The 19,489-nt window shown below is 50.1% G+C and overlaps 1 protein-coding gene across 1 annotated transcript in view; it reads right to left on the reverse strand.

Moving 5' to 3' along the window:
• The window catches only part of OSBPL1A (oxysterol binding protein like 1A), a 2,145,795-nt gene that overhangs the window by 490,462 nt on the left and 1,635,844 nt on the right, over window positions 1-19,489 (reverse strand). Inside the window, exon 20 of the mRNA XM_086965647.1 lies at window positions 12,457-12,554. Coding sequence (XP_086821773.1) covers window positions 12,457-12,554 — 98 coding nt within the window. The remainder of the gene's footprint in view (window positions 1-12,456; window positions 12,555-19,489) is intronic.

Below are 19,489 nucleotides of genomic sequence, written 5' to 3' on the forward strand. Positions count from 1 at the left end.
AGCAACCACGACCTACTTCTGGGGCAGGAACGCGCTCAATGGCTCCCTTGGCCAACAGTGCCTTAACGTCCTGTTGGAGAAGGGCCAGGTGATCCCTCGACATGCTATAGTACTGGGGTGTCATGGCTGGAGGGATAGTCTCGAAGGGGAGGGACTAGCCCCTTCGGACTGTCTTCAAAACCCACACAGAAATACCCTATGCACACACAAAGTATTAATGTACACGTATGTGGTAGTACACGCAATAGTAAAAAAATTATGTTGCAGAGAAACAGTCCAAATCCTTGGTTCTTTAATATCTGTATGCTTTACAACAGCCAGCTGACACGTGTTTCATCGCTTACGCGAATCTTCAGGGCTGAAAACAACAAAATTATTTTTGAACATAAAAATTGTTACATTGCGATTCCAGAAAAGTTCATACTTATGACTAGGCGTGATGACAAATTCAAGCATTAAAAAGTGATCAAAAAGTTGAATGATCATAAGGTAAGTATCCAAAGACATCCCGAGAAACATGCACGCCATAGGGTGTTAGGAATTTATAACGATCGAAAAGAGAAGAAAAGAGTGTCTTCAAAACCCACCTGTCTGACGTGATGGTGCGCCAGTGGAGGTGGTGATGGCGGATCCTGCCACCCACTGGCGTTTGATGGGCTTGAAAGGTCAGACTAGAAGGGTTTGGAGGCTGCTGCAGAGGGGGCGGTGGTGGACTGACTCGCCAGCTGGCCCCCAGAACCACATGGATGGTTCCCACGTTCCCGGCTGAGCTGAGGTTGAACAGCTGGCGCTGGCCAGTGGCTCTGAAAGGAACGTGTTGGGCCATAAAAGGGACCAAAGGCAGACAGTGCAGGGTACGTGGTGGAGAGGCCCAAGGACGTGGCCGTAGCCCGAGAGTCCTTGAAGGGCTTTAGCGCACTGTCTGACTTGTCGCCCAAAAGGCGACAGGTATTGAAGGGCATGTCCATCAAAGTGTTCTGGCTTTTCTGGGGTTCCAAACCAGGAGTGACGGCGAAGTGCCACCGACGTTGAAATGATCCTACCCAGTGAGTAGGAAGTGTCCAGTCCACAGCATATGGTAAACTTTGCTGCATCTCTCCCCTTGGCAATAACACGGGAGAGTACCACCCCGGCCTCCTCCGGACACTGAGGCAGCACTTGCACCACTGTATCCCACACGGAGTGGGAATAACGGCCCAACAGGCATGTGGTGTTTACTGACTGCAGCCCTAAGCTGGAAGAAGAGAAAAACTTCTTCCCAAGCTGATCAAGATTCTTGGATTCCTTGTCCGGTGGTGCGCTAGGGAATGAGCTTTGGGGCGTTGAAGCTTGGACCACCAAGCTCTCGGGGGAGGAAGTGGGGAGAGGAAAGTGAGGAAGTGGGGAGAGGAAGGTGAGGTCGCCCGGGCCGGGAGGTGGCGTTGTGCAACCATCCTATCCACAGGAGCCCCTTGTTGGGCCTGGACCAGGTGCCCAAAAGGATGTCCGTGAGGGCTTCATTAAACGGCAGCAGGGACTCCGAAGAGCTTGATGCCGGCTGAAGCACCTCTGTCAGGAGGTTAGTTCTAACTACCACAGTAGGTAGCTCGATGTGTAGGGCCTCGGCCGCCCTACGCAACCCCACTGCGTAGGACGCTCCCTCCTCCATAGCCAAGGTAGGAGACAGCATGCCAAGGTCTGGTGAGGTGTCTTTACCACTGGCATCCCCCAGGTCCTCTCTCCAGTCGTGATGGTACTCCAGCTGGGCAGTGAGAGGGTCATCAGACCGCTCCCAGTCTTCCTCACCATCCTTTGGCTGCCAAACTGGCTGAAAATGCCAGGGTGGAATGCAGGCACAAAAGTACCCATTGGCTGCCGGAGCCGGGCTTGGTCGATGCCGGTCTGGCTCCGTATCCACATCGGGGTGGATCCGGGTCGACGCCGGCTGGAGGTCCAGCGGCGCTGGCTGCGGACGTGGTGCCGGTGGAATCGACGCCGGTGAAGGTGTAATAAGGTCGACCTGGATCCAAGAGCGCCCTGAGATGCTGAGGCCGGAGCCGCCAAAGGCCTAGGGCCCCCAGCTGAGTAAGCAGGACCCGAAGGCGCACCAGCGATGTCGGCCTGCCCAAAGATGGCATGTACTGCTTCGTAGAGCTGACAAAGCTGGGTAGAGGTCGCTCCCGGTTAGGCCGGACCTGAAGGCTCCGCACGCAGAGCCACAGGAGGGGCACAACCCGCACCCTTCGTCACGTTGACCGACGGACGAAGGGAAGTCGAAGAGCGACAATGCTTCTTCGACTTCTTCTAGTGTTATGAGTACCTGACCCTGAGTGCGAAGACTTCGATGAGGAGTGTTGATGGCTCCACGATCGGTACCTTGACCTCCCAAGAACACGACACGGAGCAGACTGCCGGGCCTCGGGTAGCTTTCGGGATCACTCCCGCAGACTTCAGGGCCATGGTTTGGCAGTCGGAACACGACTTGGGGCCATGGTCGCGCTCCAGGTACTAGAGGCACACGCGTTGTGGATCCATCACTGAGATCAGTCGAGTACAGGAACCGCAGGCCTTGAAACAGGCATCCTTCGTGCTCCAGGAGTCGACGTAAGTCTCGAAAAGAAGTCCACAAAAGTCGCAAAAAAGTCAGTCAAAAAGTAAGGAGTAGTTTCTGTCCTGTAACTCCAGTTCTGTAGTAGGGGTATCTCTGTTATAGTCATAATCTAGTGAATAGTCCCGCCCATGTGCGCGGACCCCGGAGCAATCAAAAATAATCTCTTAAGCTGTCAAAATATGCAGACCTGCATAGACACTTAAGAGAGAATTTAAAGACAGATAATGCAGCCTATATCCACAGGCTACACTGTCCAATACTTCAACTGGAAATTCCACCAAAAACCACAACAGCACAGCCTGTCCAGGGTTTTCCACAGAGAAAAACCTTGCTTTGAACAGCAAAACCCTCTGGAATGATAGAGAGGAAGGAGTGGACAGACAAGCCCCATAGGCTGCCATTATGTGGCTCAAAACAGGATACTGTGCCTTTAAGAGAACTTCCCAGAAGCCTCACAGTATCCCAGAATGCAGTGCAGGTCCCTTTCACCTTCAGTTCTTTTTGAAGGCGTAACACGCCAGGCCTGTAGCATTCCTTACATGAATATCTCTCTCCACCGGGGAGGAGGGCGGGCGCTTATGACTATAACAGAGATACCCCTACTACAGAACTGGAGTTACAGGACAGAAACTACTCCTTCTGTAGTAGGGGATCTCTGTGTATAGTCATAATCTAGTGAATAGAATGGCAAGCCCATCCCCACACCAAAACGGCGGTGGAGAAATGAGAAATAACACCACTATTGTGCGAACAAATTTCGCAGCGAAGCCTGCCCAACCTGAGCATCTGCCCTGGTATCAGTGTCCAGACAGTAATGCTAAGCCAAGGTATGGACCGTCTTCCAAGTGGCGGCCATGCAGATTTCTGCAATCGGAACATTAAGCAGCAAAGCAGTCGCGGCAGCTTTGCCCCTGGATAACGGCCTCTGCTTAGAGCTCGCACCGCTGAAACCGCGAGCCGACCGGAGGAAGTGCTGGAGGAGGGCCGATGAACCGAAGACTGACTTAGACCCAACCGGCCTTTGTTCGCCGAGGAGCCACAAGCTCTCCCGCGTATGCGCACAATATACTTGTAAAGCATTAAATGGCGGCCCGGGACCACCGGCAAATCCTGGGAGGAAAAACGCCGCTAGAAAGAGCAGAAGGCCTCAGGCCGTTCTCCATGCTCCAAACCTACAGCCGTCCAAAAGTCTCCGATTCAGACTTCATGCGGGCCACTCACTACTCTCATGGCAACCCAAGGGTTGCCTAAAGAACGGGAGAGTAGAAGCACACTGCTGAGCCGCAGGCTGCAGAGACGTCAGGCAAATAAAAGTATGGCAATGTAGGACAAACCCACAATACCTGGGGGTCGGCAGGAGAGAAAAACTTCGCTCCCACACCGATGCCTAGATCCGAAACTATCAGGCCCATTAGACCACCTCTTGTAAGGCTTCCCTCCTGTCTCTCGGCAGAGGAACCACAAATCGGTGAAGAAACCCCCCCCCACAGAGGGATCTCACAACAACGGTCCAACAACCGCGGGCCACAGCGCGAGGCCTACATGCCGCCACCCCTGCGACCAAGTCAGGAGCACGGTCGGAGCCAGAACCTCCTGCCAGGCGGTAGTGGACGAAAGGTAAGTCCCGCCAACCAGTAAAGAGTCGGAGAGGTACTCCCCGTACTCATGGCAGACGCATCCCTGGCATCTAGGCACGGAGGTTCGCAGACTGAGGGGCAAAAGGCCCCTGGGGTGGTGGACGGAAGAGGGAACCGAGGGGATTCTGAAACATCCCCGGTGGTCTCACCAGTAGTGGTTGAGCAGGAGGCGACCTAGCAGCCGTGCAGGCATGCAAGCACTCAAAACTAAGCAAAAGGACAAACGTCCCTCGTGTACACGTGGTGAGTAACCACAAACTCCCCATCAGAAGGGTTCCTCGACGCTGATCAACTGCTCTGCGTCGTGAGTGGAAGGTGCCGGGAACACAAAGTCCCCTCTACGACGGGAGGCTCACCAAGGAGCGAGGCCTGGAACCAGACCCAGGCGTCAAGAGCCGGCAGTACTCTGCGGCTGTAACCCATGACGCCGACCTCACTACGACGTCACCATCACTAAGACAGGGACTGTCTCTATGACAACCAACACTCAGACGTCAAAATGTCACGTCCTGACCCAACGGAAGAGGGCAGAGCCCAAGTGACTAATGCCCCAAAAGGAGCATCACTGCTCCATGACGTTGAGCCTCACCGCTCCATGACGTCTAGCCTCACTGTCCCATGACGTCGGGCATCCCTGCCCCATGACGTCGAGCATCCCTGTTCCACGATGTCGAGCATCACCGCTCCATGACGTCGAGCATCACCGCTCCATGACGTCGAGCAACACTGCTCCATGACGTCGAGGCACCCCATGACGTCGGGGAACCCCATGACGTCGAGGTACTCCATGACATAGAGACACTCCATGACGTCGACGTCGAGACACTCCATGACGTCGACGTCGAGACACTCCATGACGTCGACGTCGAGACACTCCATGACGTCGACGTCGAGACACTCCATGACGTCGACGTCGAGACACTCCATGACGTCGACGTCGAGACACTCCATGCTCGAGGCCCTTCATGACGTCGAGGCACCACATGACGTCGAGGCACCACATGACGTCGAGGCACTTCATGACGTCGACGTCGAGGCACTTCATGACGTCGACGTCGAGGCACTTCATGACGTCGACGTCGAGGCACTCCATGACGTAGACGTCGAGGAACTCCATGACGTCGACGTACTCCATGACGTCGACGTCGACGTAATCCAGGACGTCGACGTCGAGGTAATCCATGACGTCGACCATGGCGTCGACGTCGAGGCACTCCATGGCGTCGACGTCGAGGCACTCCATGACGTCGACGTCGAGGCACCCCATGACGTCGACGTCGAGGCACCCCATGACGTCGACGTCGAGGCACCCCATGACGTCGACGTCGAGGCACCCCATGACGTCGACGTCGAGGCACCCCATGACGTCGACGTCGAGGCACTCCATGACGTCGACGTCGAGGCACTCCATGACGTCGACGTCGAGGCACTCCATGACGTAGACGTCGAGGCACTCCATGACGTCGACGTCGAGGCACTCCATGACGTCCAGGCACTCCACGTGCCGACTGGAACTGCGTCATAGCTCAGACGTGCCCTTACTGGGGATAACCCCAGAGATTACAGCATGGGACTCGGTAGAGGACCTACCCTCACCTCACCCAGAGGCTGAAGATGCCTTCAAACTCCTCTGTTTGAAACCTGGAAGCCGAAGCCCCCTAGAAAAGAAGGTACAGAGAAGACAGGTGTCCAAAGACACAGGCAAGCACAGAGTACAAACCCTGTGAGCTTCCGCTTTGGCCTTCAGTTCAGCTGAAGACAAAGCACATGTCAGACTAGAAATAGTCTAAAGACAAAAAGACTGCAGAAATTCTGCCAAAAAACCACAGCAGAATGCAGATAAAGGCCAAAGACGTCGAGTGAAGCTCCAAAAATCCAAAAATATCACAAAAATAGTATAGAAAAAGCTCAGAAAAGAAGAGCTACTGCTCCAGGGTCCTGCTAGCAGGAGCCGGAAAAAAGAACTGAAGGTGAAAGGGACCTGCACTGCATTCTGGGATACTGTGAGGCTTCTGGGAAGTTCTCTTAAAGGCACAGTATCCTGTTTTGAGCCACATAATGGCAGCCTATGGGGCTTGTCTGTCCACTCCTTCCTCTCTATCATTCCAGAGGGTTTTGCTGTTCAAAGCAAGGTTTTTCTCTGTGGAAAACCCTGGACAGGCTGTGCTGTTGTGGTTTTTGGTGGAATTTCCAGTTGAAGTATTGGACAGTGTAGCCTGTGGATATAGGCTGCATTATCTGTCTTTAAATTCTCTCTTAAGTGTCTATTCAGGTCTGCATGTTTTGACAGCTTAAGAGATTATTTTTGATTGCTCCGGGGTCCGCGCACATGGGCGGGACTATTCACTAGATTATGACTATACACAGAGATCCCCTACTACAGAACTGGGGGTACCGTTCTCTCCCGATCTGCACTTGCTGGCGTGGAAAAAGAAAGAACTGACGTCAGCGCACGAGGGCGGCTTCTATGTAGCTTCCGCAACATCATCCCAGTGACCACAACGCCAACAAAGGACAAGGAGTCGACAGACGCCACCTTCTGATGCGCAGGGGTACTGATGACGAAAAACATTCCAGATCCAGTCTGACGCCTGGGGGTAATTCTAAGGTAAGGAATCTATAACCAACTGTTTCTTTCAGATTCTCAAAGCAAAAGACACACAGATGATGGATGGAATTCTGAGCAAATCAAACATTCACCCCAGTCAAGAGATCGGAGTTAAATCAATTGTTCTTTTACTCACCATGCATGTGAATAGCGACTCAACAAACAGCTGTTGTTAACAGATCGGAGGGCCATGCTGGTAGAAGAAAAGACAAGTTTACTCCAATATTTCCACTCACTTGGAGTCCTTATCATTGGGGGAGTGGTTGGAAATGCGTTGGAATTAGAGCTGCTGGTGGAAGCTTGTACCACTAGAATTTCTGGCTGAAAGTGCTGTGAAAGAAAAGCAAGGCTGCCAGGGGCAAGGTGATGGTGCTTGCAGATTTTTCTATTGGCTGGGAACAAGACCAAGGTTTCGTCCAAACCCCCAATAATAAGTCAGTTGTTAAAGGGTAGAAATGGCTCAGAAGACGAGTGTCCTAGTTGGAGGACCTCCGTCAAGACATTACTTTTCACCTCCAAGGTAGGGAGCTGGAGGTCAAGTACTTCAGTCTCCTACACATTACTATGGTGTAGGAGGCAGATTTCCCTGTGCCTGGATCAGGGGGAGAAAGAAGATCTGTCTCCTGGGGGCTATCAGGGCCACCACCTCTTGTAAGTTCTCATACCAGTTGTCATTTTGGCAGGTCTTAGCAAATTCACCTCCCAGGTCACAAACGTGATCTGAACCAGTCCAAAAAAGGGAATGCAAAGAGTATTGTAAAGCCTGTGGTAATTCAAGGGGCTGAATCGTTGACTCAGGCTGATTCAAGCATGATTTCGGTTGAGGTTGGAGCAGCTTTGGAGAGGACAATCAAAGCCTCTTTTTCAGGTGGCAAAGTTGGCATTGCCGTGCCCGAGGTTAGCGTGTGTTGTGGCACTGGGATCAGAGTTGAGGATAAGTGAGGAGGGACCAGCTGGCACAGAGGGAGAACCCGCCAGTAGTACCCCATGTGGAAGGCCTCTTGGCTCCTTGAGGCATAAGGGCGTTGGCAGGGATACAAAGAACTGGAGAATGGCTGCAAAGGATTCTTTGATCTGACAAGGTGTGGCTTAAAGCCCTGAACATTCAGGTTGTGTCGGAACCAGCTGCAAAATTGCCCCTGAAAACTTCAGGAGCAAGATCGAGTGTGGTGGCGCTGTTCCCACACTTGCTCTGGTGAATGTAAGTTGAGCAAGTGAGCGGGAACCTAACTTCAACTTCTTACGTTTTCCTGTGGACTTGGAGCACGATGAAGACTGATCTCTGGAACGCCTCTGTCAACTCCGGGAATGGAACAGAGAGTGAGCCTTGGATGCGGAGCGGGACTTGGATCAGTCCAAGTCTTCTTATGCATGGTGACCTAATGTTTCTACTTGTGTTCCGTGATGGTTTTCAGGTCTATTAAGGTGCAGTCACTGCAGGTCATGTCTTTACCACAGGCACAGCTGATGGGGATTAGTCACAGACATTTGCTTGCCAAAGGGCTTGAAACCTATAATTTCAGGGGTGACATCCCTAACACATTGTAGAAATGTAACTGAAATATCGAGATAAGGGTCTCAAAGAGACAAGCTGGAGCTTTGCAATTATTGTGTATACATGCACTTTTTTTGTACATTTTTGAGGGGTCAACACTTCTACTGGGCCACTTTCTTTTGCCTTTTGTGCTCCAGAGTAGAATTTATTTTTTAATTTACTGTTCAAAAATGGCTGTTGACCATCGTGGAAAGGTAAATTAAACTAAAAAACCTTATCTTGGCAAAGTTTCAATGTTCAAATGCACTTTTGTCACTGTGAGAAGTTGGCCCGATATGCAACGTTCGCTATTCTAGCGACCGCTATGTATCGTTCCAACGACCCTTATGGTGTTTGGTTGTAAGTCAACCTATAGACCAGCTATCCTAGTAGCGTGGATACGAGCAGTCTAAGGCTAAAGACTCGAGAGGGCGCGTTAAGCCAGCTGTTTACCACACATGTACCCCTTGAACACCCAGTGAAAGGACACCACACAAGTGTTATGAAAATAAACAGTATATTTATTAAGAATCACAACAGCCCTGTACTCTTTATGAGGACAGGGTACTAAGCACAAACCAAATCTCTTTAGCAAATACTTCAAGTGCACAATAAAACAAGTGTCCGAGGACACGGAAAGATTAAGGTCTCGGGCGGACCCGATAAGGCAAGTCGGAAGCGAGGGACTCGGGACCCTAGAGTAAAGAGGCTATGCAGGCACCGAAATGCCGAGTTACCTAGCCACGAGGGCTGCGGCTGCACAAGTCTTACAGGCGTCGGGGTCTTCGCTGACGAGCCAGGAGCCGGAAGAAAAGGAGTTGCTGGCCGGCGACCAGTGATGAATAGTTCGTAGAGATCCAAGCCTGGATCAGAGATTGATGATACCTGAAAGCAGAGGGGACCAAGTTCGTACTACTAGCCAGTAGTCAGAGGGTACCAGGAAGGCACCGGTTGGCCGTCACCTCGACCAGGTGAGTGGGCGACGCTAGGCTCTGCAGTCTCACGGACCAGGAGGCGTTGTCGGCGACCACGGTGGAGGTGCGAGCTGTCCCACGAAGGATGATGCTGTCGGCGTCGCTGGGCCCAGGATGGGACAACAAGCCTTGGCAGATCTCAGGGCCACGTGGTGGGCCTAAGATGGCGTCTTGAGTGGACCAGGAGGGTCCGGGGTGCTTCTCGAAAAGATGGAAGCAAGGGCCAGTCTGGAGCAACCAGACCGGCAGGGTTGATTTCCGGATGTCGTCACAGAAGGGCACAAGCCAGCGGCTAGTGACCAGACAACGTGCTGAGCAGCGAGCAGAAGGGCCCCACGCAGATCGTGGAGATGCTGGGAGACTGCACTTCGGTGCTGGAGCGGCTCAGGGTCGGGGCTTCTCGGACCCCAGAGCACTCACCAGGGAGTTGCTTCGAAGGTCGTGCTGGTTAAGAGCGTGCAGGTTCTGATGATGGCCGGTCCCTCGAGGTCTCGTCACACCCACAGATCACAGCTGAGCTGATGACGTGGGTAGAGGTCAGAGGTGCCAGGGAAGCCGGTTCTCGTCGAGCTGGGCCGTCGGATTCCTTGAGGAAGGACTTACAGCAAACCGCAGAGTTCTTAGGTGGTGCCCGCTGATGCAGGGTGACTACTCCTTAGTCACAAGGGAGAAATCTTGAGAAGAGTCTTGAATGTCCTTTCGTAGAAAGTAGTTCTTGAATCAAAGATGATCTAATTTGGAAGGGTCCCCGCTCCGGCCTTTATTCTAAAGAAAGGGGTGGGTACATGACTAGGTCCTGCCCTAAGGGTGGGACCAGGAAGGGGGGTAGCTACACCCCTCTCCCCTGCCGGACTTTCCCCAGGCCAGGGCTGTCGCCCCTGGAACTGGTTCTAACCGGCAGATGCGTAGTGAGCACCGGGGTGCCACTCCGCAGTCACCTTCTCGCAAAAGCCCTACCTACCCAGAATACACAAACCCTGTCTGGGATGGTGCGAACACCGCCCTCGACAGGAAACCTTTTGTCCAAGCTCTCCTCGCTGGAAGGACTCCCAGCAGCAGGAGGTCAGACTCGTGTCTGTGGTGGCAGCATCCATTTTGTGGAGCTGAGGCTTTAGTTAACTTTAACCGGGGTTCACAGTTACGTACATGTCGTGTCCCTCTAGAAGGGCGGAATGCTAACCTCGTCGCCAGAGTTGGTGAGAGGGCAGCACCCCGATTCGTATGACACCTTACTCGACATGTCTTGATAACGCGACACCGAAGTTACCGATATGGTACGCGTTATCATGGAACAGCCATTGGGTCTTGATTCCGCAAGCTGCAACCGGGCTCGGCTCGGGCCAGAGCCTAGTTCACACGAGCCCATGCACTCTGCCTTCAGGATTGTCAAGGCCTGCCATTGGAGTGACTGATAGGAACTCGAGTGTCCATTGTATGGTTAGATATAGTGCTACTATATGTAAAGCAAAGTGTGTTTACACGACTTCGCCCCAGCTGTCACGCAGCCAGTTGTGTCAAATTTAGGAGGCCAGCCAGGGGTGGCATAATACATGCTGCAGCCCCTGGCGGCCCTGGGTACACCCATGCCCTGAGTTACAGGGTCTGATAAGGTGGCCCAGTACCAATTGGTAAATGCACCTAGGGTACATGTCGTAATTTAGAAAGAGAACAGCCAGGCTGTGGGTCTGATTAGCAGGCCCACAGCCAGAGAAAGTCGTAAACCAGTGAAACAAAAGCGAAAAATCTGGGTGATCATGGGATTGCAGACCCTACTCTCCTACAGTCACACGCTCATGTTGCTCATATTTTTTTTTCTTGTGTGCCAGATCATTTTCGCCTCATCAATGCTAACACAGATCAATGCGGGAAGCGTGGTTTGCTGTCAAGCCACATGGCTAAACCACAAAACATAATCCAGCATAATACAAAAAAAGATGCGTAACGGAATGCTTTCATGGGTACACTTCAATTCAGGACACCAACCACCCGCCAAAACCTTAATATGCTGCCAGCTAGGCCAAAGGACTTCTACAAGGTCTCACTGTTTGCCCGCTATTTCGAAAACAGTGACAGATGAAGCACCCAAACCACCAATCTACAGAATGACGTTCTGTTAGCCATGACCAACCATGCTTAACTCACAGATATACATTATATTTATATGCAAATCTAGCACAATGACATGAACAGAGCTAGAGCAACTAACGTCCATGTCATTTTATTATAAATGTATATAGTATTTTACTATATTCCCAAATTAATTAAAACTGAAAAATAGTTAAAAACATTTTTGTCCCACTTAAGAGTTTTAGACAAAACACAATCTAGTTTCTGAAGTATTTTTGAATCACCTGTATTAGGAGGGTGATTTTCAAACAGTATTACTTTCTTTTCAATAGTTTAGTCAGTATCAAAATATTTTCTCAGTTACTGTCTTAATTTATATGCTTCCAAATTGTGTTAAAGCAGTTTGCGCTCATGATATGTTTAGGCCTTTGCTGGTGATAAAGGGGTCTAATATAAAATAAAATATAAAAAGCACAAATGTGTGGCATTCAAACAGTCTTCCCTCTTATCATAAAAGAAATGCCATTTTAAGTATAAATATTTAAAAAACACTTTGTGATATCGACAGATTGAAGGAGCACACGTTCTTATACATAAGCAGCCTGATATCCTGGGGAGGACTGGAAATATACTGATCATGTATCTTCAATATTAACACTCTTTGTGTACGAATGTGAATGAATTAATCATGACAGCACAACACCAAAGGTTCACATCATCTCAAACAGAACACATTCTTGTGCTCTGTAGCTCCGACACAACTGCCAGGTGTCACACATTTTATCAGTATGTACTTGCTTAGTAATATTCTCATTTTCTGACTTACCTTTTTTAACTCTTTGTAAAATCCTAACATGATAGTAAAGATCAAAGAAGGGTTGAAAAAACTCCCTTCCATGTTCTACCCAACAACAACAGCTGCACCTAGAAAATATTTGATATACAGTGTTCAAATAACAGACTTTGAAATGCTGACCGTTACTCTGCATTCCATTCAGCATCGACGCAAATTCATTTATACCCCAGCAGAAAATATATATGCTTACCGGACCAGTTCATATGTCTCTCCAAGAAGGGGGTTGAATGGCTTCCCTGTACGATCCCACTGTGAAGCCACGGCTGACACGGCAAAAGCTGCTACACACTGCAAATCAGAATATTGCAACTTGTAAAATTACAAGAACACGTTCTAGTATGCACTCCACGTTGGCACAAAAAACTAATTTGGATCAGCGTACAACAGGAGAGTCTTGATTAGACTCGTATGGATATCTAAGCAGCAACATTACAATATGCATAGTAGGACAAAGTAGCTGTAAGGTTTACTAATTATGCTGCAAGAAAACGCAAATTACGCTGCGTAATACAAAACATTTTGTGATAGTATTACCTCATTATTTATAGGGGTGGGCGAAAGCCGAGATTTTGGTCAGTCCGTGTTATTCTATAACATGGGGTTCCGGACAAATTCTGCCAATTGCTGCATGGCAGAATTTTTCTCTTGTGAGGCTCCTTAAAATATTAATGAGATATGGCATCCCCTAGCGTGACTTTCTAATGCAGGCAGTGAGAGGGCTGCCGCTCGAGTAGATTTGCTGCCACTTGAGAAGATTTTCTACTTGAGCTGCAGCAAAATCAACTCAAATTCCTGTGTGCTCTTGTACAACGCATGGTGCAGTTCGCACTGATTTGTCATTGCTGCTTGCGCTCCCGGCACTTAATAGCAGCACAAGCTGCATAATTTCTGCCCGTTGGCCGAACGCTGCAGATCTCACTGAGTTTTTATGTAACTCGGCAGAATTCCGCGGAGTGAAACTCTGCAAGATCCGCCCACCACTAATAATTTTGCCATTGTTACACATGTTAACACTATCTGGTCAAAGCTTTCACCTAATTATTACTACCAATCTGACACCCAAATACACCAATAACCAACAGAAAAATGACCATTCAACCTTTGTGAATGGCTGTCCAAAGTGCAGCAACATGCGTTGTGGCATTTTTAGTACCTATTGCCACTTTTGAGCTAGAATTGTTTTTTGCTTGGCGCACATTATGATTTATTTGGCAACTGCAGCAAATCCACAGTTATAAGGAAAAAGCCACAGTCGCAAAATCACATTCCCAGTCCCCAGGGTTACAATAAACAAACAAAAATATTTATATGATAAGTACATACTCACATTGGTAGCAAACTAAAATATATCTGTGTATGGTTTGAAGTGTTTTGTTTTTACTTTGAGCTTATGTGGGAGTGTTTTCATGTTGTGCGTGATGCCCACTGAGGTCCTGTTTTCAAAGTAGCAACTCGCCCAGCCGATTGGAGGGGTTTGCTTTCCTAAGATATAGTGAAGAACTATATTCCCAGCAAAAATGCATAATCAAACATGACCAACATGTGTTTTCTACCATTAAGGCATGGCTCGAAGCCTGTCGTTTTAGAAGGGCAAGTTGGCATTAGGACACTGCTTTTTAAAATTTGATCAACTATCATAGGCCAATGAATGAGGGAACAGAGCTCTGGATCCACATCAGAAGACCCAGAAAAAAATTAACTAATGTTAAATCACAGGGAATTTGCATACATGCAGCTCCATTCAGTGACTTCTGGGGCGGTACAGAACCAGTGTGGAGAACACGACACTGCCTGGAAGCACACAGGAGCAAGGCTGAAAAAGTTTTCTGATCCAGTCCAGCACTTAGCGAGTATTTGAAGGTGATGAATATGCGGTTAGAATGATCCATCAGGAAACCTGTTCCTAAGTTTATCGGCATAAAAGTTTGTACAATGATCATTCAAATTGTTAAGACTATGATGGGTCCCTCAGACCCGCGTGTTATGATGTATTATGCGGTTACACTTTCGAGCAGTTTACACTTCACTTTGTGAATGCACAAGTCTGGTCAACTGGAATTGATAATTATAATGTGTAGCATGATCTGGGTAGTTCCTAGGGCAATCAGAAGTCACTGGGCTCTAAATGTGTTACTTTGAGTCATTTACCAATAGTGTCATAGCCCTATGTTATACTGGACCACAAGAACATATTACTTACCTTTGGAGCAGTCTTTCTGGTGGACATTCTATCTAACTGCAGATTCCTCATCTTTAGAATATTACTTGGGCGCCAGACTGGATTCAGAAGCTTTTCATAGCAGTGCTCCCACATGCTGCTAGGTGGCATCATGCAGCTAATGTTGGCTTAACTCCCCACAAAATCACAGAACAAAGGAGTAAATAAGAGCCACCTGTGCGCTCAGACAACAGTTTCTGGATTATTTTTACGTCCTCGGACACAGACCACAAAACAAATGTCAGTACCAGTGTGCAGATCTCTAATTTGCAAAATGTTTAGATGGTACACACAGTGCAGGGAGGTGACAGGGTGGGGAAGGAATTTACAGTTTGATAGAGCATTATCAAAGGTAAGTAACTTGTTCTTCTGATGGAATACTTCTAACTGCAGATTCAACGTTTTGAATAGGTACTGAAATAGTAACTTTCAAGTTGGAGGGTTTGTGGAGTGGACGGCAAGCAAAACATATTGCAGGAATCAGTTGACAAAATGTCCTTTCTGCTGGACATACTGTTGAGGCATTAGAGCTTCAATAACTTTTACACTGACGTCCACATCGCAGCCTGGCAGATGTCCAGGTCAGCTACTCTGCAAACCAACGCGGTGGTAGAAGCCTTAGCCTTGGTGGAATGGCACACCTGAACTTCCAGAAATTGTGTTTTGGCAAATGTGAAGCAGATCACATTATTTTATTCTTCTTACAGCTGTCAGACTTTGACCACAGATTACAAAATACATTGTCTTAGTGCAATAGACCCCTCTCTCTACATAAACCTCAGAGCATATTAAAATATGTTCACCATTTGTTCTAGATCCTTTGGAACTTGTTGGCGCTACCCCGGGCCTATTAATGCTTTCTTCAACTTTGGTATTGTGGTCCACTGCCCTAAGCCATTCCTTAAAAGGAGGTGCAAAGTTCAGAGATACAAAATCTTGCAATGTTTAATATTGCTAAAAAAAGCTCCAATACCCACCAACGTTTGACCCCCTTGTTAATCCCCAAGTCCTCCAGAAGCCTACGAAGGGTCTGTCTGGGTTAAAGGCTGACTGGTTCAGCCAACACTTCTGATAAGGGATGTTCCAGTATCACTTGACTTTCCCAAATAACATGAAAGAAGTCTCTCTCCTCATAGCATTAAAACGATTTGGGGTACCTAATTTGACCTATGCGTACATCCTCTGTGGGATGTAATAAAATTAGTGTAAGAGTTTTAGTGGAATAGGACAGAGCTTAGCTGATATTACAATTGTGCGTTGGCCCATTTCACCGTCCTGCCAATTGCTTTCATGCAATTCATTAATTATTAAGGCTTTATAAATGATTAAGCTCCCCAGCAAGCTCACAACCACCTTTACCATTAAGGAATTAAAATATAAGACCTCTCCCAATTCTTGCCGGTGAGCATCTAGGGAATGACACTGCTGGAGATATTGGTAGAGCAGTGACCTATTAGGTTGATACTCTTCCTATAGCTCTGAAAATGATGTTAAGCAGTTGCCTGACTCGACATCACCCAATGTAGAGATGCTAATAAGGTCCCACTTCCCAACGCCCAATAATTGTGCACAATGTTTATGCCAGCTCACACAACAGAGGGGTCTCTGATGTCTGCTTTCTTTTCCATCACATTCATTTGAATGCTCATTCTAGCTCTAAAGTATGAATTTCATTATCTTGGGAAGATAGACATGCCCCATGACTTCTTTTCTGGCCGCCCATTGCTATTTCGATACGATACATCGAGTCATTATGCCTGCCTAAGAGGTGGTCATTTTGCAGCATTAAGTGGGAAGTCCAAAAGTACAGCCTCATATCTGACATTCTCATTCCTCTTCAAAAGTGAACTATATGCATTTGTCCATCCCGATGCGTGGAGGTCAGTTGACCCAAATGAATGCGCATGCATCAGCGCATACCTCTCTCCACTACGGTGGGATGAGGAGAGGAACATTTTAGAGGGTGTAAAGGAGTGAACCGGCCAACTCTCTGTTGGTTCTGGCAGTGAGTTGGTGGAGGTTAAGGTTCCATGTTAGTTTTGGATGTAACACTACATGAACCCCAAGATATGAAGGGGGCGTGGCAACAACTGCAAGGGAGGCAGACGTGTTTGGGTAGAGCTCTGCCGGAGGCTCCCCTAAACAGGCTGCTTTCTCCACATACAATCACTCCTGGAGGCTGCAAAGGAGGAGAGACCATGCAGGACTTTATGCTGCAGCAGGGATGAGAATTCTAACTCACCTGAGCCCCGCACAGTGGAACCCGATCGTGGAGACCGATTGCTGTGCGGTCCCGGCAGGGCAGGCTCCGTCCACTCAAGCCTGTGGTCTTGCTCCGCCCACTAGGCCGCAAGTAATGGCGTAGACGACAACCACAAACGCTGGCTGCACGTCCTGCATTGGCCTGTGGCTGTGCAGGCTGATCCACGAGGAGACTTAGCTGGTGCTCCTGCTGGACTGTCCGAATGCTGCCCTGATTGCAGATCGATACGCTGCGGGGGTAAACCGCATGAAGTGAAGACGCCCGGACTGCCTGCCTAGCGATGCCCTCGCGGCGGACATGCGGTGTGCAGCTCTCCATCTACACTGCACACCTGTGAGTAACAATCATTTTGCTGTGCGGCCGCAGGCTCGGTTGTGGAAGGGACATGCTTGGAGTCCCCACGTTGCCGCCTGTGAGAATCTGAGCCGGGGACCCCCCTGACTCGGCTGCCTGAACGGTGAGGAACTTAGGAAGACGTGGTGCGCGTGGGCACCACCTTGCCTGCGTTGCCGCGTCTTGTGCTGTGGATGGGGGTGGAGGGCATTGGTATGCCGGAGGCGAACGCTGGCTGTACTGGATGCCATACTCTAGCTGTGAGGCGCTGTTGCGGTGTGTGCGGCCACCCTACCGGGCAACCGGACGAAGTGACTGATTGCCAGCGGCTGCTCTCGGGTGCACCCGCTGACATGGGAAAGGGCATAGGTGAGGCCCTGGATGCGCTGCCGGTGGGCTGAGGACTAGCCCCTTGACACTCGCTGCAAGAAGGGCGGCGGGACCCTTCATAGCCACGCAGTTTGGGCAGAGGCAGTCGCCGTTATCAGCGCGGCGTACATTTGGGGCAAGGGTTCCCCCCCAACCCACCCCCGGGAGCTTGCATGCCGTGTCCTACAGGCCATTACCCAACTCTGCAAGTGTTCATCTGTTGGCGGAGCAGACAACGCTAGTGAATGCGACCATGTCCTGAACCCGGTCTGTGGCCAATGAACACGAAGCGCCCTACTAGTGCTTCTATGGGAGCTGAGTGGTGCCGCCTGGTGATTCAATAACTCAGTTCTGCTTGCTGCATGAGATCTATGAGGTGGCTACTCATTCACAGCTATGTTCAAGTAGGAGCTGACACACGCATCTGACACCCAGCCTGGCGGGCCTTGTGGCGGCGGGGGGCCGCACACTGCTGCCCCGGCGCTTGTGTGGATTACCTGACTTGCTCCTGGGAGGCGCGCTCATGGACGCCCACTGCTGGATGCAACACCAACCCTGAGGGGTCTCCTGGTGAAGTGAACTGAAGCCCCACCATCTCCTGAGGTCTGGAAGGCTGGGATAGGCGGTTGGCGGCCGGGTTACAGGAGGGTCGCGAGTGAGAAGTGGGCTGCGCCCCACGACCACAGTTGCGTGCCGTGGAGGGTTGGCCAGCTGCAGCCCACTGTTGCCAAGCCGAGACTCACAGTGCCACTTATGCCCTAGAGATATTGTGCCATACCCCTTCTGAACGTGGTGCGCGACGGATACACGCATTCTGTGTCTGATGTCGGGCGGCACCCGGACGCGTGCCGGGACGGGGGGAGCACAGACCTTACCACCACCGTCCAAAACTAAGCTGGAAAAGATGGTGAAGCAGGGACACACCGATCAGACTGCGTGCCAACTAGATGCAGTGCACGCTGCCATGGAACGGCTGGAGGAAACACTACCAGACCCGCACCTACCTGGAATCCAAAATTGACATGGTAGCCATTGACCTTACCCACCTGCACGCTGATCATCGGAAACTAACGGATCGCACTACTGTCTTGGAATCTACGCTTGCCAACATCAAACCGCAGGTGATGCAAACAAATAAGCACGTGCAAGACCTGCTGAACCGTGTGGAGTTCCTGGAAGAAAGAGCTGAGGATGCAGAAGGGCGGGTGCGACGCAATAATGTACGCATTACAGGTATACCGGAACGATGGGAAGGGAGGGAGCCTGCCCTACACATGGAAAAATGGCTCAGAGATTTATAGCCGGAGGGGTCCCTTTCACCGCACTTTGTCACAGAACGTGCGCACAGGGTCCCGACGAGACACTCCCCCTACAGGATCAAACCCACGGCCCATGCTCCTTCGGATCCTCAATTACAGGGATCGAGATTCAATATTGCAGGAAACTGCAGGATATTCAAATTGACAATCACAAAATCATGTTCTTTCCGGACTATACTATCCAGGTTCAACGCCAGATGTTTTCGTTCATAGAGGTGAAGAGACGTCTTTGGCAACACGACCTGAACTATTCTTTACTGCTTCCGGCACGTCTGCGAATAGTTGCCCGCAATAAGACACACTTTTTCACCACATCAGAGGAGGCGGAGGACTGGCTGAACCCCTTCACTAATGCGGAGCCCCGAGATCGAGCTGCAATGCTGCCAACGCTGAAAGACCCCTTTCGGCGCCGGGAGCGCCGATTCATAGGAGCAAGGACACCGCTCTCGTCACCCGTAGTGCCACACTCAGAACTGATCCTGAGTGGACAGCGGGATGCCCTACAGGCGATAGTGGAAATCAGCAGCTCGTTGGTGACTGAGGATGCATCCAATTCTAGCCAACGAGATTTGTCCGGCATTGACGAACAGGTGTATGGCCTGCAGAACTTCCAGGACTCGACTGAACAGCCAGATGTCAAGCCGCAGACGGCGGACTTAATAGCATGAACACCATTGGTTCCTGTCTTTGCATAGACTACGTATCTAGGTATTGGGGTGTG

This window comes from Lissotriton vulgaris, chromosome 4_1, assembly GCF_964263255.1.
Source record: "Lissotriton vulgaris chromosome 4_1, aLisVul1.2, whole genome shotgun sequence".
Lineage (NCBI taxonomy): Eukaryota > Metazoa > Chordata > Amphibia > Caudata > Salamandridae > Lissotriton > Lissotriton vulgaris.